This window comes from Lolium perenne, chromosome 3 (genome assembly GCF_019359855.2).
Source record: "Lolium perenne isolate Kyuss_39 chromosome 3, Kyuss_2.0, whole genome shotgun sequence".
In the NCBI taxonomy this organism is placed as follows: Eukaryota; Viridiplantae; Streptophyta; class Magnoliopsida; order Poales; family Poaceae; genus Lolium; species Lolium perenne.
Genome location: NC_067246.2, coordinates 191,919,190 through 191,944,001, shown reverse-complemented (window position 1 = coordinate 191,944,001; position 24,812 = coordinate 191,919,190). Strand labels below are relative to the sequence as shown.

Below are 24,812 nucleotides of genomic sequence, written 5' to 3'. Positions count from 1 at the left end.
TTATTTTACACTGCTAGATCTCCGAAATAGTGTAACAAGTCAGCGACCATATTGAATACAATCAAAGATCCAATTAGCATATCAACATGATTCAAAATATCTGAAAATCTTATTAGAAAGACAATAACTCAATATAATACATATTAGCACAAGCCAACAAGCAATTTATAAAATATTTCTAAATATAACCACACAATAACTTTTTGAATTCTAGGTATCCAATTCCCACTTCCATGAGTGAGTTTCATGGTCCGTGTGCATGCAAAGTCCCATCAAGCAAGATATGATGTAGCAAAACACGGTTCCTGCTGGTAATATCAAATGAATTAGTTAGCACCAACCACATAAAACTGCTTTTGATGATTGCCAAAACAATTAGCTACGGTCACAGTCTTTACCCGTAGAGATTACAAAGAAACGAAACGCCTCTTGCTCTTGAAGTTTCTCAAGAGTGAAGGAATTGTGGAAGCGGGTAAACTGGAGGCGATGAGAGGCAGCCGACGGCTCCGTACAGGGCATGACAGAAGTGGAGAGGTCAATATCAGTGCTGCAGAATGCTGCAGCAGCGACGACGCGGGTGGCAATGTGGTCATTAAGGATTGGGAGCAGCAGCTGTTGAGAGCTCGACCATGAAACCAGGTTGAGGCCCTCTGCACAAATCTTTCAGATTCCTACAAAATGAATTGTTAGGACATATGAGTTCAGATACATTATCAAGGTAATTACAGATTACCCTTAAATCACCGCTCTATTGATATTTACTTTATCATTTCTTTAGAAATGCAATAATGTATTTCTATTTTCCATAATTGTATAAATCAAGATAATTACAGATTACCCTTAAATCACCGCTACTGAAGTACCTGTCTTGTTGTAGTAGAGAAACGATCTGATCCTCGTGACGTAACATTCAGCCATCATACTCATCATAGGTGGCGATCATATTGATCATTTGGTTCATTACCTGGATATTAAAATCATAATAAGATGAAAATTTAACACAAACTCCAAACTATATGAAATGAATATCAGGTACAAATTATATAAAAAAGAACACCTAATTATATGAAGCTCTAGGCAAAGTCAAGGAATTCATACTAAATACGGAAGTGTTTTGGGATTCAATTCGGTAAGATATTTTAGGAGGAAAAAAATCATACATTCAGATCAGATATCATCTAACACAAATATAATATCAGCAGCTAGGCATCTCCACCAGATATAAGCTCAAAGTTCTAAGTTGCACAGTTGGCAGAGTTTCATACATGATTAATGCTACAGGGCAGCTCAAATAACATGAGCCAATACAGATAACTTGAAACATCAGATTATTAATAACACTTGCACATCAGGGTTGCTCGAACCATTGTCCACCGCACATGAACCCAGGTGGTGTACACAAACCGAGATATGCCATCCTCCTAGAAGAAAAACCGAAGCATCAGAAAGCAAGTCAATAACTGAGTAGAGATCACAGAGGCACCCTAGGATGAACTCCGAGCTATGCATTGCGTAGAAATCGAAATAAATAGTACATATGCAGATTTATTTTCTAAGAGCAAACCATTCAATCAGTTCGTGAAAAAATACACTATTTCATCAATATTGCTATTTTGCAACATTAACAACATAAATCAAGCCAGAATTCAGAAAACATAGATACTGCTTTCCCCTGTAATACCTAACGGAGCTCCGTCCATCGATTTAAGTTTGATTCTCCATCAGCTGAAACCTTGAAGAAGCTGGGATTATAATTGCCCAAATGAACATTTACAGGAAAATTAAGATAACTGCACAAGAAAAACGGGGACCAGTGAAAACAAGATGTAAAGACAAAGAAAACATTGTGTGCAGTCCAACACAAAAAAAAATTGAAGAACATAACCTTCAAGAGGTTGGGATAAGCTACATATACTTCTCATCGATATTAGCCAATAAAGGAACAACTCTGGTTGGAACACACTATAAATCATGCATAATCATAACGATGCATATAAGGCTCTGAAGAAATGCCATGCATCTCACCGCCATCCACCGGAGCTTCACCGGAGACACAAAAATACCAAGCTTTAGTAAAGGAATGCAACCACCACATGTATCCAGATATGTAATGAGGAAGAGGTAAATTACCTTCACCAAGGACTAATTGTCAGGCTACTATAGTTATTGACTAAATCAGCAGAGAGATATTGAGAAATACCCTAATCAAGAATACCATTCATATATTCACTACTTTGGCAGAGTGAATATTTGATGCCTCATTTAAGCAGAGAACCAACAGAGTAGTAGTGTGCGTCAAGACATCGAGGTAGTGAGCACTACTAAGATACTAATAAGCTCTCCACCTAGCCCTGTGAGGCTGTGAGCAGAACTCACAATAGAAACTATCCATGAAGAAAAGGCTATGCAGAACAGAACCTGTGAAACCAATGAAGAACAAAGAACACAAAAATTATTATTGCGTACTGGAATGGATGAGAAGTGCTTTCTATGAAGAGAACAAATATATTATACTTTATACCGCTTTGGTTTCTTCGCCGCTACACCATCTTTACTACCAGCTTTGGACCTACGATATACCAGGTAGCAAATAAATAATAATCTCTGAAGCAACAATAACGGACGAATAAGGCTTAATATTGGTCTAAACAGAAGTGAAGTTCAGAAATATTATTACCCAATAATGCTGAATATGGTTTGCCAATGTAAGCATGAACTTTAAATGCCCAGCTAGCTTCACTGGCATGCCATCACCCTCCTCCGGGGGCGGCTCCTGTAGTCGAGAAGATCGGTCTAGTTTATTTGCATAACTACAACTAATAGGAGAGCAAGATAAAAAGTAAGAAAAATGCCAAAACAAAGAAATACGCATTTATGTGCAACACGGAAATATGGATGCTTACACCAGTAACTTATATTGTGCCTGCTGCATCTTTCAGACGGATGTTGTAACCACTTCCTCTAGGTAATTCACATCCATCTCCACACATGAGAATCAAAACAGCAGTGTAATTGGGGAAGAATAAATAGATGTGGTGTGTCGCCACCAAACTGGATGCCCTCAAAGCTCCATCCAACCTCGCATCTCATCACAAAACGCCGGCATACCTGAAACACACAAGATGATCCCTTTTCAATGGTTTTGTGTGAAGCATATCACATGCCATTATTTTGCCCCTTTTAACTCTCACACATTAGAAATTCAGTGTAAGAAAAACCATAGCTTGGCCAGTGACATCTGGCCATCATGCATACATAGAATTGTAGTGTGTAACAATAGTATCACGAAGATAAACTCAAAATAAATTACATAAATGAAAATTACAAAGTTAAATCACTTAAAATGAACCGTTGAATTAGTAAATCACCTGAAGGGTGGAGAGGTCTGCTGATTAGGTCGGGTCCTCCATTACCATTGATACCAGCGGTCAACTGCTGCTTGATGCATGACAAGATTACACAACTGGCAATTACATTTGACAACCCACCCAGACAACAATTGAGCATATGAGCATGTGTACCTCAGTGCTATAGGGCAGCGATGGTGGCGTCCGGAAGGGACTCTGGGTATCCTCCATACCATCACAGCCACCTGGGCCTATACCACACGCATTCGGATTGCGCGCTGAAGCAGTACACCTCGACAGGCCCAATGGAGATGAATGCCACTTCTTCATAGCCTCGAGCGAGGAATGTTTCTACGTCAGAATTAACAAGCCACAACCACAGATTAGATAACCACAAAGATGGTGGGTTACGCTAATTCAGGCAGAGGTATTATGTACGTGCGTAAGCATGTATGAACTCGCAGATACTTCAGGGTTAGTGTACCTCGTTGTTTGAGCACGGATGAAGCGCCATTCCTGGCAAGTGCCTGGTGCGAAGGCGGTCGTTCACCGGCGAGATCTTCCAAGTGATAACCTCCCCGCCCCCGTCGTCATGGCTCTGGTTGATCAACTGGACAGCACAAACAACCCACGAGCTCAGACGGCAGCAGCTAAAGTAGGTCAAATCCGAGTAATCGCGAGACGAGGGCTCACCATTCCGGGAGAAAACTTGACCCGCTTTGGCCCTCTCAGAGCCCTTGTATGGCCGAGTAGTGTTAGAACATTTATAGGAGAAATGCATATTATCACATATGCCAAAAGTGGCCAACTGTACAACAAAAGGAATTTGCTATCTTGAGTAGATCATAAGCAAATAAAAGCAAGTATATATGCTATAAACAAGATCCGACAAGAATGAATAAGCAACTGAAAGCAACTTTACCTTCAGGCTCATCTGCACTGCGGAATCGGCTCATGGACGGCGGCGAGCACAGGACGCGGCGACATTGAGGGAGGGGATCTCTCCTGGGCCGGTGAGGTGGGAGGTGCCGGCGAGTTGGCCTGGCCGGTGAAGAGGGAGGAGTCAACAAGGTCACCTGGCCGATGGGGAGGAAGAAGCTGGCGCCGGCCGGCATATCCATAGCGAGCAGAGCGAAGCATTATCAGCCTAAATAAAAAGGAAAATTTAGAAATAAGTAGCTGAACTTATATTGAAAATGAACAAATAAATTGGGCCAACCTCACTGGAGCAATAGCACGAAATAAAGAAAGACACAAGGAGAGGAGATGAGAGACAGGTACATTTCTTATAAAGAGAGTTTGAAGCTACAATCAAAAATCCCAAGAATAAATTCAAGCCTCTTATAGAACAATTGGTTACTAATTGCCTTCTATACAGATTGGCCAGCAATTTAATTCAAGCACTCCCCATTTTAGAACATATATATGATCTAACTGGTGTAGGCACAGATGCTATAGCAGAGTTACATGCAAAATTAAAAAAAAAGTGTCAAACACAAGACAAGGAACAGCAGAAATACCTGTCACACAAAATTCATGTCAACTCATCACTTTCACTTTTAACTTCAAATCAACATGTACATTACCTAGTGTAAAATAATTGTCATTGTGGGATAATCTAAAGAACAAAAAAGGAGAGCTAGAAATATGATCTTCAATGGTAAGGAAAAAGTTACCAGCGCTGAACCTATAAAAATATTGTCCATGCCTTTCCTAAAATACCACTGATTACATCCTGAATGCCATATTTGTCTGACGAGAGAAATCACCTAATAACACATCAAAGCACCGGAAAAAATTAGTATCATGAAGAAGAGTTATACCATGGAAGATATCAGCACAATACACAGCAAAAATCAGTATGTCCTGCATTAAATATTCACAATATTTCATATCTTGAGCTTTGATTGACCATGGTATAACTCTTCCTAATACTTACAATAAAGGGGAGAGCATATTAACCTAACCAAGATAATATACCTTCCTAATCCTGGAGATCTTCCATCTGAACTAAAACCAGTAAACCTGCAAAGTAATAAACAACACAAAAGGTAGTTTATCAGCAAATCCAACAATAAAGAACATAAGAGGCCATTGAAATATATATAATCGCCACTTCGGTAAACATAGGACAACTTCGATTGTTGTTCAATCCTTTTGAAACTTTTATCGTTAAATACTAATACTAATAAATCACAAATATACAGATCTGCAGAACAAAATAATTTCAGTTGATTCGTTCTTGCCACAAATACTAATAAACCAGCAACGCACAATGACACTAAAAACATGTCTAACCAGAAGCTCACACATCTAGCAGCACAGTACCAGCAATAAAATCCAGGGTCGGAGGATGCAGGAGTTCCACCTCGTCATTGCCATTCTTCAAGCAGATCCCTGGCCATGCCCATCACTGTCAGATCGAGAAATACATGAGCTAGTGTTAGGATTTTACCCGGTACATGTTGGGATGTGGCGCTTCTTGTCGAGGGAGCAGTGGCCGTGGTGGTGGGGGAAGGTTTGGATCCGCTCCCTCCTCCATGCGCGCTCCTGCAGCGCCTCCTCCGGCCGCCCCGTTGGAGGTGGAGTTCTCCTGCGCCCGCCCCTTGCCGGAGCCAGACCTCACCGCGCCTGCCCCTTGCCGGAGCAGGAGCTCGCCGCGCCCACCCAGGCCAGCCCACTGCCCGAGCTCACGTCGACCTCCCCTTGCCGGAGCTGGCCGCGCCGTGGACATTGCTGGGGCCAGGCGGCCTTCGTCGCGGCGAGGCCGAGGTCCGTCCCCAACGCTGCCGCATCCAGCCGCCGGCGGCAAAGCGGATCCGCCGCGCATCGGCCCTTCTGTGGCCGCGCCCGGCGCCTCCGGTCGCCGCCGCCATCCGCCCTCCTCAGAAGAGGAAGGTTGAGGTCGAGGCACGGTCCACCCCGCCTCCTCTTCATCTCATGGGCCGTGCTCCCTCCTCTGAAGCAGCCGGCCGCCCCTGCCACGACCGCTGCCGCGTCCAGCCGTCGCCGCCCCGCCGCTACCGCGTGCAGCCGCCTCCGTCACTCGAGCGCTGCTCCCGCTAGAGAGGGGGAGAAAACGGCGCAGATTGGGGAAGGAGGAGGGGTGGCGGTGATTGGGGAGGAGAGGAGGAGGGGTGGTGGCGATTGGGGAGGTGAGGAGGAGTTGGGGATTGGACGAGGAGCAGAGGAGGCATGCGAGCCGATCTAGGTTTTCACCCCTTCCCATCGCGCGCTTGGAAGTTCACGCGAACGAGAGCGCCTGGCTGTCTCACACTGTCGGTCCCGCAAGCAGTTGGTCCCACGCGTCATGGACTCTCTCAGAATACCAACAGGTGAGAAAAGAATGACCACATCCGACGGCTGAGATGAAAAGCGGGTTTCAGAACTTTACTGTGCGGTGAAACGGACGAACGAGATCGTTTTGCCCCTTTCAGACCCCCTGGTTGAGAGGGTAGTCTTTGAACATTTATAGGAGAAATCCTGCTAGTTTAAGTCATGTTGCTTCTCATGAGCCGTTAGATTAGGATCAAGGGTAGCATACCCCTTCAGCATTTGTTTTAGGCTGACGTGTCTAGCCCAGTTTCAGAGTTTTAATTTTTTTTCTCCACTGCCCACGGGACAGCAGATAGGCTGGTCTCGTCTCGGCCCATGGACTCGGTCCGTTTAGATCTTTTTTGAGGAAATCTTGTTAATGTTTTAAAACAATCAGAAAACTTATAAAATCAATATCTCCCGAATTATAGACCCAAATCCAGTATTTCCAACTTTCAAAGATCACAAATTAAAACACCTTTCAAACTCAACTGGTCCCATACCAGTGGTATTTTTACATATTAAATGGTAATTTATTTGTGTGCTATGGATAGTTTAATTTCGAAATTGGTTATAGAATTATTGGAAACTTTTTTTTTGGTATAAACAAGTTTTTCATATTAAAAGTATCTCATTATATACCCTAGGTTTGATTTTTTTTTTTGTTCACATAAAGTTGTTTTGCTAGTTAACTAAAATCCATGATTAGTTGTTGTCCAAAAATCTATAACTAAAGTTTTAAAATTTCAAATGTTGTGAAACCACTTGCAAAGCTTTTTGTTAATCCAAAACCAACTCTTTGGAACTAGTGTCATGTTTTATTTCTTGATGTGATGCATTGATGTATTGGTTTGTGATTGTGTGTATGTGTGCATTTTTTTTTCCGGCGATAGATGCGTACAATTCCGGAAAAAAGAAGAAGTGGATCGGAAGAGGATTTTATTTATATTGTTGGAATACTTATTGGATGGAGTTGAAGAAGTCCAGGGAAAAACAAGCCAACCAAGGCAAGCCATCTTTTGATCTTTTAATGTTGTGTTACTTGTTGTTGTTATCTTCTTGTTATTATTGTCTCTTGATCCATCTTGAGTTAGTTTCACTTGTGTTGTCTATGCATGCTTATCTTAAGTATGTGGATCTCCTTGACACCCAATTACCTCCTCCTTTTGTGGTATGATGGTTAGCATCATGACCTTTGTTGTATCATTCTACTTGTGCCACTATGCATGCTTACCCTAAGCATGTATGACCTCCTTGACATCTTAACTATCATCCCCTTAGTGGTATGATGGTTAGCATCATGTCATTGTGACTCTTAGTTCCTTCATAAAACTATAGGTTGGGAACCCCTTGGAAAAATACCTTGTTGAAAAGAATTTTTGAAAACCTTGGGTGAGTTGGACTTGCCCAAGCGTGTGTTTATGAAAGGAAAAGATCTTGGCAAAGATGGTTGGAAAGAGAATATTGTTTTCGAAAACTTCGGCGCCTAAGTATTCACCCGTGACAATTAACCCGCGCAACCACACTACTCCAACGTGGGCACGGGGCTTAGCTTGACATTTGTTCTTCTTAGCATGAGGTACCGCACAACTATACAAGGGTACGGTTACCCCCGAGTCCGGGTTGTCATGGTTGGGACAATAGTATAACGGGAGGCCTTCGGGGCTGACCCGTCCGGAAGACACTATGGGTCTCCTGGCTTGGCGGTGGAGCCACGCTCAAAGGGAGGTGTGCTGCCACGGTGCCGGGGAGGTACATACTCCATAGGGTAGGACCTCTTGCTAAGTTGAATGGGCGAAAGGCTTCGACTGATTATCCGAGACTCGCACACTTTCGTATGACGAACCGGGGATGATCCCGGCGGATTTATCAGATCTTGTGGGGAAAGTGCGCACACTCTGCAGAGTTAAATCTATTCGAATAGCCGCGTCCGCGGTCATGGACGGTTGGAATGGCTGTTGCTTAGCCTGATGTGTTTTGGTTTTACGAAAATGTTTTGAGCAAAGAAAGAAAAAGGACTTTGTTTTGGAGTACCAGGATGGTACTGGAAAGTTGTGGTGACCATATGGAGATGGTCGGAAAGGAAACAAGATGGGTTTACCCTTCCTAGTGTTTTATGTTGTAGTCCCTCTTTTGAAGTATCTTCTTCACTAGAAATATAGAGATGTCTTATATGAATTCCTAAGTGTCCCCTTCGACCTTGAAGTCGGGATTTTTCTCCACCAAAGAAACTACACCTTTTCCCCTTGCTATTTCCACAAGAGAAATTAGCTCTTCCCTCTTGTCATCTTAGATTAGCACTTATCATTTTGCACTCTTGCAAAGTACCTTCTTGATGGTTTGCGAGTACAATTCAAATGTACTCACGGCTTTGTCCCTGGCTATTTACTTGGCCAGACTTGAAGGAGTTCGACGGATGAAGAAGGAGTTGACGACGTCTATGCGAGCTAGGAACGTCTTCCCAGTCAGTTGCCTGTAGGGTTAAGGAAGAAGACTTGGGCTCTGCGCTGCTGAAGTGATTCCGCTACTCTGATGTTTAGATTAGGCCCTTCGAGGCTATTATGTAAAGATTGGTCATGTGACCTATTGTAATTTTCTTCTTCCGTTTTGTAATGAAGGATGTAATTTGATATCAGTTCGATTATGTGTTCACGGCGCACTGATCATGGGACCGTGAACTGTATACATAACAGGGTATTTCGGACAGCTGGTCCGGGGTCCCCACAATTACGACAAAGAACATAGACCGCTATCCAGCATGCATCTATGCCTAAAAAGTCCACCTTCGGGTTATCATCCGCACCCCTTCCAGTATTAAGTTGCAAACAACAGACAATTGCATTAAGTACTGTGCGTAATGTAAACAATACAAATATCCTTAGACACAGCATTGATGTTTTATCCCTAGTGGCAACAACACATCCATAACCTTAGAACTTTCTGTCACTATCCCAGATTCAATGGAGGCATGAACCCACTATCTAGCATAAATACCCCCTCTTGGAGTTACAAGTATCAACTTGGCCAGAGCCTCTACTAGCAACGGAGAGCATGCAAGATCATAAACAACACATATATGATAGATCGATAATCAACTTGACATAGTATTCCATATTCATCGGATCCCAACAAACACAACATGTAGCATTACAAATAGATGATCTTGATCATGATAGGCAGCTCACAAGATCTAAACATGATAGCACAAGAGGAGAAGACAACCATCTAGCTACTGCTATAGACCCATAGTCCAAGGATGAACTACTCACGCATCAGTCCGAAGGCGGGCATGGTGATGTAGAGCCCTCCAGTGATGATTCCCCTCTCCGGCAGGGTGCCGGAGGCGATCTTCAGAACCCCCCGAGATGGGGTTGATGGCGGCGGCATCTCAGTAACTTTTCTCATATCGTGGCTCTTGGTACTAGGGTTTTCGCGACGGAAGGATTATATAGGCGAAGGGGCAGAGTCGGGGGACGCCCGAGGTGCCCACCACATATGGCGGTGCGGCCAGGGGTGGGGCCGCACCCCCCTATGGTGTGGCCGCCTCGTGGCCCCTCTTCGTCTCCTCTTCGGTGTTCTGGAAGACTCCGTGGAAAATAAGACCGTGGGCTTTTGTTTCGTCCAATTCCGAGAATATTTCCTGTGTAGGATTTCTGAAACCAAAAACAGCAGAAAACAGGAACTGGCGCTTCGGCATCTTGTTAATAGGTTAGTGCCGGAAAATGCATAAAAAGGATATAAAGTGTATATAAAACATGTGAGTATTTTCATAAAACTAGCATGGAACATAAAAAATTATAGATACGTTTGAGACGTATCATATCCCAAAACGTCTAATAAAATTCAGGAGGGAAACCTCTAGACCCAGGGCTTTTTTATGTTCCATTTGGAAAATAGCCTTATTAACTTCCTCCTCCGAGTAAGGAGTCGTTAAAACAACATTTTCCTCCTGAGACGCTTGGGGTATATTGATACGTCTCCGACGTATCGATAATTTCTTATGTTCCATGCCACATTATTGATGATATCTACATGTTTTATGCATACTTTATGTCATATTTATGCGTTTTCCAGAACTAACCTATTGACGAGATGCCGCAGTGCCAGTTCCTATTTTTTGCTGTTTTTGGTTTCAGAAATCCTAGTAAGGAAATATTCTCAGAATCGGACGAAATCAACGCCCAGAGTCTTATAATTGGACGAAGTTTCCAGAACACCCGAGAGCCGCCAGAGGGAAGCCTTGGGGGCCCCACAAGCCACCCTGGCGCGGCCAGAGTGGGGGCTGCGCCGCCCTATGGTGTGGTGGCCCCAGGCCCCCTCCGAGGCTGTCCTTCCGCCTACTTAAAGCCTCCGTCGTGAAAACCCTAGGACGATTGACGAAACCCGCAAAAACCTTCCAGAGCCGCCGCCATCGCGAAGCCAAGATCTGGGGGACAGGAGTCTCTGTTCCGGCACGCTGCCGGGACGGGGAAGTGCCCCCGGAAGGCTTCTCCATCGACACCACCGCCATCTTCATCACCGCTGCTGTCTCCCATGAGGAGGGAGTAGTTCTCCATCGAGGCTAAGGGCTGTACCGGTAGCTATGTGGTTCATCTCTCTCCTATGTACTTCAATACAATAATCTCATGAGCTGCCTTACATGATTGAGATTCATATGATGATGCTTGTAATCTAGATGTCGTTATGCTAGTCAAGTGAATTTTACTTATGTGATCTCCGGAGACTCCTTGTCCCACGTGTGTAAAGGTGACAGTGTGTGCACCGTGTGGGTCTCTTAGGCTATATTCACAGAATACTTATTCACTGTTATGAATGGCATAGTGAAGTGCTTATTTATATCTCTTTATGATTGCAATGTGTTTTGTATCACAATTTATCTGCATGCTACTCTAGTGATGTTATTAAAGTAGTTTTATTCCTCCTGCACGGTGTAATGGTGACAGTGTGTGCATCCGTGTTAGTACTTGGCGTAGGCTATGATTATGATCTCTTGTAGATTATGAAGTTAACTATTGCTATGATGGTATTGATGTGATCTATGCCTCCTTTCGTAGCGTGAAGGTGACAGTGTGCATGCTACGTTAGTACATGGTTTAGTTGTGTTGATCTGTCGTGCACTCTAAGGTTATTTAAATATGAACATTGAATTGTGGAGCTTGTTAACTCCGGCATTGAGGGTTCGTGTAATCCTACGCAATGTGTTCATCATCCAACAAGAGAGTGTAGATTATGCATTTATCTATTCTGTTATGTGATCAATGTTGAGAGTGTCCACTAGTGAAAGTATGATCCCTAGGCCTTGTTCCTAAATACTGCTATCGCTGCTTGTTTACTGTTTTACTGCGTTACTACTGCTGCGTTACTACTGCTTGTTTACTGTCCTGGGCAAAGCACTTTTCTGGTGCCGTTGCTACTGCTTATTTACACAACCTGTATTTCACTATCTCTTCGCCGAACTAGTGCACCTATTAGGTGTGTTGGGGACACAAGAGACTTCTTGCTTTGTGGTTGCAGGGTTGCATGAGAGGGATATCTTTGACCTCTTCCTCCCTGAGTTCGATAAACCTTGGGTGATCCACTTAAGGGAAACTTGCTGCTGTTCTACAAACCTCTGCTCTTGGAGGCCCAACACTGTCTACAGGAAAAGGAGGGGGCGTAGACATCAAGCTATTTTCTTGCGCCGTTGCCGGGGAGGAAAGGTAAAAGGCACTCATACTCCGGTTCCAGGTAACAGTACTTTTCTGGCGCCATTGTGTGTGTGCTCGAAGCTATTTCCTTTAGATCCTGCAATTGCATCTTTTTGTTTCTTGTTTACACTAGTAAGGCATAATGGACAACAATGAGCTTCTTATTCTATTTCCTGATTTAAAACATGGATGGTTTGATCCGAAAATTAAAAAACCCATGGAACATATTAGCATGAACACTTTGAACACTATTGTTGCTAATGATATGGAAAGTTCTAAGCTTGGGGAAGCTGGTTTTGATGAGCATGATCTTTTTAGTCCCGCAAGCATGGAGGAAAAAATTTACTTTGATGATACTTTACCTCCTAGTTATGATGATTATAATGATATTGGTCTTTTGGTGCCATCTACTATGGAGAGTACATTTGACTATGATTACAATATGCCCCCTACACTTGATGAGAATAATAATGATAGCTACTTTGTTGAATTTGCTCCCACTATTACTAATAAAATTGACTATGCCTATGTGGAGAGTAATAATTTTATGCATGAGACTCATGATAAGAATGCTTTATGTGATAGTTATATTGTTGAGTTTGCTCATGATGCTACTGAAAGTTATTATGAGAGAGGAAAATATGGTTGTAGAAATTTTCATGTTACTAAAACACCTCTCTATATGCTGAAATTTTTGAAGTTACACTTGTTTTATCTTCCTATGCTTGTTACTTTGCACTTCATGAACTTGTTTATTTACAAGATTCCTATGCATAGGAAGCATGTTAGACTTAAATGTGCTTTGAATTTGCCCTCTGGATGCTCTCTTTTGCTTCAAATACTATTTCTTGCGAGTGCATCATTAAAACTGCTGAGCCCATCTTAATGGCTATAAAGAAAGAACTTCTTGGAAGATAACCCATGTGTTATTTTGCTACAGTACTTTGTTTTATATTTGTGTCTTGGAAGTTGTTTACTACTGTAGCAACCTCTCCTTATCTTAGTTTTGTGTTTTATTGTGCCAAGTGAAGCCTCTAATCGAAGGTTGATACTAGATTTGGATTTCTGCGCAGAAACAGATTTCTATCTGTCACGAATCTGGGCTGCTTTCTCTGTAGGTAACTCAGAAAAATTTACCAATTTACGTGCGTGTTTCTCAGATATGTACGCAACTTTCATTAGTTTTGAGTTTTCTGATCTGAGCAACGGAAGTATTTATTAAAAATTCGTCTTTACGGACTGTTCTGTTTTGACAGATTCTGCCTTTTATTTCGCATTGCTTCTTTCGCTGTGTTGGGTGGATTTCTTTGTTCCATTACCTTCCAGTAGCTTTGAGCAATGTCCAGAAGTGTTAAGAATGATTGTGTCACCTCTGAACATGTGAGTTTTTGATTATGTACACTAACCCCTCTAATGAAGTTTATGAGAAGTTTGGTGTGAAGGAAGTTTTCAAGGGTCAAGAGAGGAGGATGATATACTATGATCAAGAAGAGTGAAAGGTCTAAGCTTGGGGATGCCCCGGTGGTTCATCCCTGCATATTTCAAGAAGACTCAAGCATCTAAGCTTGGGGATGCCCAAGGCATCCCCTTCTTCATCGACAACATTACCAGGTTCCTCCCCTGAAACTATATTTTTATTCGGTCACATCTTATGTACTTTACTTGGAGCGTCTGTTTGTTTTTATTTTTGTTTTTGTTTGAATAAATTGGATTACATCATGCTTGTGTGGGAGAGAGACACGCTCCGCTGTTGCATATGAACACATGTGTTCTTAGCTTTAGTTTTAGTGTTCATGGCGAAGGTTGATTGCTTCGTTCATCATTATATGGTTGGAAACAGAAAATGCTACATGTAGTAATTGATAGAATGTCTTGAATAATTTGATACTTGGCAATTGTTGTGCTCATGTTTAAGCTCTTGCATCATATGCTTTGCACCCATTAATGAAGAAATACATAGAGCATGCTAAAATTTGGTTTGCATATTTGGTCTCTCTAAGGTCTAGATAATTTCTAGTATTGAGTTTGAACAACAAGGAAGACGGTGTAGAGTCTTATAATGTTTACAATATGTCTTTTATGTGAGTTTTGCTGCACCGGTTCATCCTTGTGTTTGTTTCAAATAACCTTGCTAGCCTAAACCTTGTATCGAGAGGGAATACTTCTCATGCATCCAAAATCCTTGAGCCAACCACTATGCCATTTGTGTCCACCATACCTACCTACTACATGGTATTTTCTGCCATTCCAAGTAAATACTTCGTGTGCTACCTTTAAACAATTCAAAATGCTTCTTAATTTGTGTCAATGTTTTATAGCTCATGAGGAAGTATGTGGTGTTTTATCTTTCGATCTTGTCATTTACTTTTGACAGACTTTCACAATGGACTAGTGGCTTCATCCGCTTATCCAATAATTTTGCAAAAAGAGCTGGCAATGGGGTTCCCAGCCCCAATTAATTACAACTTGCATTAATAATTCTCTTCACATGTTTTGCTCTGATTCATCAGTAAGCAACTTAATTTTGCAAATAGACACTCCTTCATGGTATGTGAATGTTGGAAGGCACCCGAGGATTCGGTTAGCCATGGCTTGTGTAAGCAAAAGGTTGGGAGGAGTGTCATCAATAATGAAACTAAAATACATGTGTAAACAAAAGGGAAGAGGGATGATCTACCTTGCTGGTAGAGATAACGTCCTTCATGGGAGCCGCTCTTGAAAGTCTGGTTGATAAGGTAGTTAGAGTACCCATTACCATTCGTTGACAACAACAAACACCTCTCAAAATTTTACTTTTATGCTCTCTATATGATTTCAAAACTTGAAAAGCTCTAGCACATGATTTATCCCTGCTTCCCTCTGCGAAGGGCCATTCTTTTACTTTTATGTTGAGTCAGTTCACCTATCTCTCTCCACCTCAAGAAGCAAACACTTGTGTGAACTGTGCATTGATTCATACATACTTGCATATTGCACTTGTTATATTGCTTTGCATTGACAACTATCCATGAGATATACATGTTACAAGTTGAAAGCAACCGCTGAAACTTCATGTTCCTTTATGTTGCTTCAATACCTTTACTTTGAATTATTGCTTTATGAGTTAACTCTTATGCAAGACTTATTGATGCTTGTCTTGAAGTACTATTCATGAAAAGTCTTTGCTTTATGATTCATTTGTTTACTCATGTCATTACCATTGTTTTGATCGCTGCATTCATTTCATATGCTTACAATAGTATGATCAAGATTATGATGGCATGTCACTCCAGAAATTATCTTTGTTATCGTTTACCTGCTCGGGACGAGTAGGAACTAAGCTTGGGGATGCTGATACGTCTCCGACGTATCGATAATTTCTTATGTTCCATGCCACATTATTGATGATATCTACATGTTTTATGCATACTTTATGTCATATTTATGCGTTTTCCGGAACTAACCTATTGACGAGATGCCGCAGTGCCAGTTCCTGTTTTCTGCTGTTTTTGGTTTCAGAAATCCTAGTAAGGAAATATTCTTGGAATCGGACGAAATCAACGCCCAGAGTCTTATAATTGGATGAAGCTTCCAGAACACCCGAGAGCCGCCAGAGGGAAGCCCTGGGGGCCCCACACGCCACCCTGGCGCGGCCAGAGGGGGGGCCGCGCCGCCCTATGGTGTGGTGGCCCCAGGCCCCCTCCGAGGCTGCCCTTCCGCCTACTTAAAGCCTCCGTCGCGAAAACCCTAGGACGATTGACGAAACCCGCAAAAACCTTCCAGAGCCGCCGCCATCGCGAAGCCAAGATCTGGGGGATAGGAGTCTCTGTTCCGGCACGATGCCGGGACGGGGAAGTGCCCCCGGAAGGCTTCTCCATCGACACCACCGCCATCTTCATCACCGCTGCTATCTCCCATGAGGAGTGAGTAGTTCTCCATCGAGGCTAAGGGCTGTACCGGTAGCTATGTGGTTCATCTCTCTCCTATGTACTTCAATACAATAATCTCATGAGCTGCCTTACATGATTGAGATTCATATGATGATGCTTGTAATCTAGATGTCATTATGCTAGTCAAGTGAATTTTACTTATGTGATCTCCGGAGACTCCTTGTCCCACGTGTGTAAAGGTAACAGTGTGTGCACCGTGTGGGTCTCTTAGGCTATATTTCACAGAATACTTATTCACTGTTATGAATGGCATAGTGAAGTGCTTATTTATATCTCTTTATGATTGCAATGTGTTTTGTATCACAATTTATCTGCATGCTACTCTAGTGATGTTATTAAAGTAGTTTTATTCCTCCTGCACGGTGTAATGGTGACAGTGTGTGCATCCGTGTTAGTACTTGGCGTAGGCTATGATTATGATCTCTTGTAGATTATGAAGTTAACTATTGCTATGATGGTATTGATGTGATCTATGCCTCCTTTCGTAGCTTGAAGGTGACAGTGTGCATGCTACGTTAGTACTTGGTTTAGTTGTGTTGATCTGTCGTGCACTCTAAGGTTATTTAAATATGAACATTGAATTGTGGAGCTTGTTAACTCTGGCATTGAGGGTTCGTGTAATCCTACGCAATGTGTTCATCATCCAACAAGAGAGTGTAGAGTATGCATTTATCTATTCTGTTATGTGATCAATGTTGAGAGTGTCCACTAGTGAAAGTATGATCCCTAGGCCTTGTTCCTAAATACTGCTATCGCTGCTTGTTTACTATTTTACTGCGTTACTACTGCTGCGTTACTACTGCTTGTTTACTGTCCTGGGCAAAGCACTTTTCTGGTGCCGTTGCTACTGCTTATTTACACCACCTGTATTTCACTATCTCTTCGCCGAACTAGTGCACCTATTAGGTGTGTTGGGGACACAAGAGACTTCTTGCTTTGTGGTTGCAGGGTTGCATGAGAGGGATATCTTTGACCTCTTCCTCCCTGAGTTCGATAAACCTTGGGTGATCCACTTAAGGGAAACTTGCCGCTGTTCTACAAACCTCTGCTCTTGGAGGCCCAACACTGTCTACAGGAAAAGGAGGGGGCGTAGACATCATATATCTGCTATTTGGGTCTCATCTAGAGAGAAGGAGCTCTCATCTGGCGGACCAAATAGACCCTTAGAGTAATTAATAATATAGGATTTGAGTTGCTCATGGCCTTCAGTCAGACCCTCATCTTGTACTAGAGATTGTATACGTTTCTCCTGTGACGGCCATTAGCAATCCCATGAAAATATCTCGTATTTGAATCTCCTTCCAGAATGAATTGGGATTTTGAACATTGATATCATTTCAACTCTTCTTCCCGATGGATATCCACTAATTGAGTATTAGATTGATTTTTCAAATCCAATTCGATGCTCATTAGCGGTCTCACTTCAGCAAGTGCTTCTATCTCATCTATGATAGATGATAGACGAAGCTTCTCCTTTTTAAGAATACCGGTTGTATGACTCACCCATCCAAAAAGGTGTTTCCGAACAGCTCGCATATTTTTATTCCACCTTATAACCAGATTGTTGGCATACGCTGGTCTATCCCACACATTTTTAACCATCTCGTGAAAACCTTCCCGCTATAACCATCCAAGTTCAAACTTAAATGGTTATCCGTACTCTTCTGCCGTAGCTTCTGTTCGTCACTGGTCTGTCTATTAGCTTGATGTGCATAATGCTTTTCTTAATGGCGAGTTGCGTGAGGAGGTATATATGCAGCCACCTCCCGGGTACTCTATTACCGATGGCATGGTTTGTCGTCTCCGGCGCTCTCTCTATGGCCTTAAGCAAGCCCCTCGTGCCTGGTTTCAGCGTTTCACCTCTGTGGTGACCTCTTCTAGTTTTATCCCTAGCGCACAAGACCCTGCGCTCTTTGTCCACACATATTCTCGTGGTCGGACTCTCTTTCTTCTTTATCTCGATGACATGATCATCACAGGTGACGACCCTAAGTACATTGCCTTTTTCAAGGCCCGTCTTCTTCGCTACTTTCTTGGGATTGAGGTTTCTTATACCTCTGATGGCTTCTATATCTCCCAGGAGAAGTATATTCAGGACCTTCTCACTCGTGTCGCTCTTGGTGATGAGCGCACTATCGAGACTCCTATGGAGATCAATGTCCGTCTCCGTGCCACTGATGGTGATCCTCTTCCGGACCCGACTCGCTATCGACATTTAGGTCGGAGCCTTGTCTACCTTGCTGTCACCCGTCCTGACATCTCCTACCCGGTCCACATTCTGAGTCAGTTCATGTCTGCTCCCACCAGTGTCCACTATAGTCATCTCCTTCGTGTCCTACGCTATGTTCGTGGCACTATCTCCCGTCGTCTCTTCTTTCCTAGTTCTAGCTCCTTACAGCTCCAGACCTACTCAGATGCTACCTGGGCTAGTGATCCATCGGATCGTGAGTCTCTTTCTGACTACTGTGTTTTTCTTGGTGGTTCTCTCATTGCTTGGAAGACCAAGAAGCAGATTGCAGACTCTCGTTCGAGTGTCGAGGCTGAGTTGTGAGCGATGGCCCTCTTGACGGCAAAGGTGACTTTGTTACGCTGGTTATTGGAGGACTTTGGTGTTTCTACGGATGCACAAGACCCCTCTCTTGTTTGACAGTAGTGGTGCCATCAGCATTACACATGATCCGCTGAAGCACGAGCTCACCAAACACATTGGTGTTGATGCCTTCTTTGTGCGTAATACTGTGCAGGATCAGGTCATGGCTCTACACTATGGGTGTGTTTGGTAGCCCGAGTCACTTCGAATTCACTCTTCCACTTGAGATATCTCACCTCATACAAGCTAGCATGAGATTTTGTGGTGTGTTTGTTAGCCCGTATGTGTTGAGAAAATCTGAACAGATACTTTGTTTGTTAGCCCGTATGGTGTGAGATTGGCCCAAAAACTAGAAATAACAGAGAGGTCCACACTTTTGCAGAAAGGCTCCTAAACAAAACAATAAAAAAGCAATCGGATCCTCTCTGCAGCACAGCGTGTTAGGAGCTCTCTGGCCGGTGGCGGCGGGCCGTGGGGCGGCGGCCGATCTTGCTAGGCGACGGTGTGAGCTCCTGCATCTTCTCGGTGTCCCTTGCTTTGCCTCGGCTAGCGGGAGAGGTGAAGGGCGGGAGGAAGGCCAGAGCGGGAGGAGGACCGGCCTGGGTGCCTGCTCATCGGTGGTGGCGGGTTGTCGGGCAGCGGCGGCCGTCAGGGGAGACGGCGGCCAACGGCCAGAGGAGTGGCGCCGACGTGAGCTCGGGCACGACATGAATTCAGGAGGCGCGGGAGGAGAGCGTCGGTGCGAGCTCGGGCTCGGCAGGAACTGCAGGAGGCACGGGAGGAGAGCGTCGGCGCGAGCTCGGCGACAGGCGGTTGCCAGGGCGGCGGCGGGCGGTGGCCAGGGGGCGGTGGTGGGTGGCGGCCAGAGGAGGGGTGCGGGGCCGTCTGTGAGGGATTTTGATTCTGGGGGAAAGTGAGGAGGCGGGCTCGGGTCTGGGGGTACGCTCGCAGGTCTCCGGAGAAACTTTGCGGGATGGACTCTAGTCTGGCTGAGGGGAATTTTTTGTATGAGGTGGGCATAGCTGAGATGAGTTGACCCGGGCTAACAAACATATGTTTCACCGAAAATCTCGGTTGGGATGAGATTTTCTGGGTTGACACGGGCTACCAAACACACCCTATGTGCCTTCCGAGCTACAACTAGCCGACTTCTTCACAAAGACCCAAACTAGAGCACAATATGGGTTCTCTCTCTCCAAACTCAGTGTTGTTGATCCACCATGAGTTTGGAGGGAGGGTGTTAGTGATATATTGACCCCTTTACTGTATATCCCCATGTATGAGGGGATTCCCTGCACATTGTAACACATGTACATGTACATGTACTGGCCTTTTCCCCCTGTAAATACTAGTTACTCATTTACAACAAGAAGGAGAGAAGGGCCGGCAGATCTGGGCTGGCACTGACAGTTATGCTGCAAACAAATCAACGGGAGTCACACCTACTGATGGATCCACCTACCTCAGTCGTGTATGTGAGTTCCCCATCTTCTTATTCTCTTTCCCATGCCCTCTACTGTTGTGCATTCCTTCTGTCTTTTTTTTTTACTATGTTTCATATCCTCTAGGTACATTCTCAGATGATGATTATGTATAGGACCATGTAAGCTGGAATGTTGAGAGCACGTACTTGTGATTAGTTTCTACAAATTGGTCTACAAGTTATTGGAGGAAAATCAAAGTGTACAGATGTAGAAATATATTTTAAGAACATTACTCCTCTCCTATAGATGTATCAAAATATATGCTTATTTGAAGATCTTTTGAGCAATATGACTATTTACTTTCAGCTATTTGGCAGCAAGCAATATACAAATCATTTTTTGCTAGATATTTCTCTTTTTTATGGTAAAGCTTACAAGCTATGTCATCGATGGATATTTTCTTTTGCACTACAGAGGCCAGTTGAACCAGCGGGTGAATCACTAAATGATGGAGCAAGCATTGCCTTTCAGGTTATAATGGTTTTTGCAACAAGAAGTATCATGTATGGTTCAAGACTTTGATTGACAGCTTATATTGTGTAAGAAACAAATCTTGAAATAAACCTTTTGAAGTAATTCTTGCTGGAATAATGTAAAGCATTTCTTCCAAGTGTAGCAATTCCATGTTTCTAAAAAAATATGCCACTTTTGCCTCTTGTGCAGGTTTATATGAATGGAGCATGATAATTTGTTTAAGATCTGTTAGGTATCCTTGAAGATTTGATCCAAGATTTATATTAAAACCCAAAGATTCATGAACAGAATTACATGCGAGTTCTTAATGAAAACACATTAAATATTTCTTTAAGGGCAAAAGAGTCGGATGGTTCAGTTTTTTTTTACAGTATTTTCGTATTTCTACTGCTTGTGAAAATTAAGCAACGTTACTACCATGTTCTACAATTTAGCTGGTTATGGAGCATTTTGGTGGTGTTGAATGAATTCATCTGTTCTCCTTCCTTCCGATCATGCCACTGTTCGAAATATAGTTGTCATGCTAGGTAAAGCATGTTGTGGCCAGCAAAATAATTATGTGTGTCACAATGATACATCTGTATCTCTAAACTGGATCAGCTGACTAAATTGTGCATCCCTCATTTGCTAACATATCTAAGTGATCTTTTTTTGATGTTTTCTCTGTATAATTATAGTGAACAAATACACCTTCAGTATTGACATAGAAAATCTAGCTTGAGGCAAGAAAGTGCTGTACATTGGATGTCTTTGTGTTAATGGCTACGACTTTCCGAACCATCAACCATCCAGTGGAACTATGTCAGCCCTGTGCAATTTTTTCTTTGAATGATTTCCATTCAAATAACATTTAAGCTCTCCCTTACAGGAGAAGATAAGCTGGCTGGGTGGTCTCTGAATTCTAAGGCTGGAATGGAGCACGCACGCATATGGAGCCACATGGGACACATGGGACGTGTTTGGTAGCCTGCAGACACATAAATCAATTTAGAGAACAATTAAAGAATGGTCCAATCTATGCATGAGTTGATATTTACCGTCTCATGTGCATGGGCTTGCTCCTTTGCTGGCTTGGTCCTATGTTGAGGTGGATTTTCCACCTGATATACAGATCGATGGCCATAATGTTTGGTCCCAGGCTCTCTGAAGCGTTTTCTCTCAGTCGCTGCCGACCTGGTCCTGTCGGTATTATTTCCTCATTCAGTTGCCTATCTGTTGTTTCTTTTTTTAGGTTGCTTCTGCCGAAGTTGCCTCCTCCGCTTAAAAAGGGGAGATAACTTTCTGATTTTTGTGAACATTTGTTCATTTTGCTATTTAACTGGCTCATCAGGGTTGAAGAGCAAGTTTAATTCAACAATGTCTTGCTATCTACCACATTCCATTGTATTATTGCTCGAAGTTGCAATCTCTAAGCTTCTCTGTAACAAGTCGACATGTGCCAAGAACAATACTTTCTCTGTTTCTGAGTCAGATATGTAGTGTCTTTTTTCTCATTATTGTTTGCAAACAATGCATAGATCGGATACACCATCGAGGCATTGATGTCATGCACATCAGAATGGGGGATGATAGAAGAGCACTGTCCCAATCAGGATAACCAAGAAGGATGGTCTGCTTTGTGCGTTCGGGAGCATGGGAATGATAGGACATGCGTGAGTACTCGATGATCATAATTGATCGGCAGATTGCATCCAAACTTTGGTAGATTTATGGTACAATATTTTCACATGAGAACTTTGTGGTTAGCTGACATCTGTACTAGATTGAGATAGTTACTGAAAGATCAAGAAAAATCTTCCAAAAGAAAAATACGCAAGAGGCATCTCACCGAATTAATCAAGTTCATACAGCGGGATTTATCAGACATAAGCCAATGTATTAGGAAATGACATTGTGGTATATCATTTAAAAGCATAAAAAATAACTGGATGGTCTACTAACTTTTATCACTACCTATATTAGAGATTTTAACTAGACCTTTAATATCCAACATGCTATTATTATCACCTGGTTGTTACTTCATTGGCAGTCCGATCAAGTCTTTTGTTATTATCTTCCTTCAAAGAATCACAAACATCAATAATTATCTCATCAACTTCTCTCACAAAATCTGCCCCTTTGCCATGCCTCTTAGCAAACATAGACCTCCTTTTCTCTTCAGTGAATGTCTCTAGTTCTAAAAGCACTAGAGTACAAAAAATCAGAAGTCAGACATTAAAAGAAAAACATATAATGTGTCTTAGTCAGACATTAAGGTAACCCAGTTCCATAATAAATTCTATGTAGTATGTACATCTAACCTTGCTAGGTCAAAACTCAATACAAAAGGATCCCTCATAATTGTACGGCTCATATTTCCATGCATAGTAAGATCTAGGTAAAGACTTGGTATTCCAATTTTTTGTTATTGATACGTAGTGATATAGCACTATCCTCTAGTTTTCATAACCTAGCTACATACTTGCAGACACATGGCAAGGAGATCACGACCGAGAGAAAGTCTTTGGCGACTCCATCCCCTCAGAAGAAAGCGAGAAGGTAGAGCTCAGACAGCCTTCCACCAGGATTTCCTTCATCGAAGAACACAAGCAAGCTAGCGCCAACATCTTAGCCAAACAGAGTACACAAAAAAAAACAAGGCTGGGCAGGACTCTGAAGGACAGAGACTAGCAAAGCACGGCAGGCATCCCAAGGTTGGACTTATGGCAGGGGTCATATTCAACCGTAGCTTCATGCATAGGGTAATGGGTAGCCCTCTTGACCCACTGAAGACCCCCAAACCGTTATGTAAGCACATCACTGGGAATTTCCCTCAGAAAATTGTGCTTGGGAACACGGTCAAAAAGTTCGTCTGGTGGAGTGGAGGAACTGCATCTTCAATTCTTCATAGAGAATGGGTGGGATTATTTCGTGGAAGCCAACGACATTCTAGAAAGTGACATCTTCATCTTTGACTACACCGTGGATTCTAGAAAGTAGCCATCCTCTTATACAATGGATGCAAGAATGTCCAAGACCGAGATACCTAGAGATTAGCATGAAATTAAATAACCGTTTGTCTATCGGTACAACAATATATACTAGCCTAGCCCTTAAGTTCTATATATATATATATATATATATATATATATATATATATATATATATATATATATATATATATATATATATAGGGTTGCACTATTCTACAACCGGTGCTCAAAATAATATTCTGAGCACCAGTCTTCCTATAAGGACGCGATGGGAACGAACAGCGGCGAAAAATCAGTTCCTACCGCTTCCCCGACCGCAGTGAAAGGCGACACCACAACTTCCCACGCGCAGCCGCGCCCGCGCTGTTCCTCGCCGACGGCCGACCTCCCTTCGCCGACCGGAAGGCCTGCCGGCACCTTCCAGCCGCGGATCCCCTCCCTCGTGTGCCGCCGCCGGGTAGCCCGCGCGCGGTCGCTGGGTTGCCCTCGCGCCGCCACAAATCAGGCCGCGCCCCTCCCTGTATCCCTCGGGAGTCTCCGATGTGCTATGGAAGATCGTTCCCGCCGCCCTGGTTCCCTACCGATCCGACCAGCTTCTTCCAAGGCGGTCGATTTGGGATTCCTGCTCGCTGCCCTGCCTGGTTTATACTCCTGGCGTCCTCCAGCGCAGGCCATGGGGGCTCGGCCGTCGTCGGCCCTGTTTCTCCCGCCGCCGTTGGCGCCCCTCAACACCGCCCAAGCACCCCCGCCGTGTCCCCGCTTGATTCCGCCCCGACCCGCCCTGATGCCTCTTGCGCCCGAGCTCCATCGCCACATGGCTTTGCTGTGCCCGCGGGTTTGGTATATGAGCGCGTCGGCCGCCACAAGCTAGACGCCTAGACCAGCAACTCTAGCTCCAAGCGCGTGTGCCCCTGACCAATTCGAGGATCTCGTCCGGCGTCAAAGCCTATAGCACTGGTAAACACCAGCGACCTGCGGACTTTTTTCTGCAGAAGACTGTTCCCCGTCGGTTGT

General features: G+C 43.5%; 2 protein-coding genes across 2 annotated transcripts; one reads left to right on the top strand and one right to left on the bottom strand.

Moving 5' to 3' along the window:
- Positions 1 to 375: 375 nt before the first annotated feature.
- LOC127342938 (DNA replication ATP-dependent helicase/nuclease JHS1-like) lies at positions 376 to 4,151 on the bottom strand. The gene is made up of 5 exons (XM_071828800.1): positions 4,041 to 4,151; positions 3,832 to 3,957; positions 3,522 to 3,698; positions 3,369 to 3,435; positions 376 to 650 (listed from the first exon to the last, which is right to left on the bottom strand). The coding sequence occupies exons 1-5, from the start codon at positions 4,041 to 4,043 to the stop codon at positions 376 to 378; spliced, it is 648 nt and encodes a 215-aa protein (XP_071684901.1). The 5' UTR covers positions 4,044 to 4,151.
- Positions 4,152 to 18,244: 14,093 nt separating this feature from the next.
- Positions 18,245 to 18,829, top strand: LOC139838069 (uncharacterized mitochondrial protein AtMg00810-like). Its single transcript, XM_071827423.1, has one exon. The coding sequence runs from the start codon at positions 18,245 to 18,247 to the stop codon at positions 18,827 to 18,829; it is 585 nt and encodes a 194-aa protein (XP_071683524.1).
- The last annotated feature ends 5,983 nt before the right edge of the window (positions 18,830 to 24,812 follow it).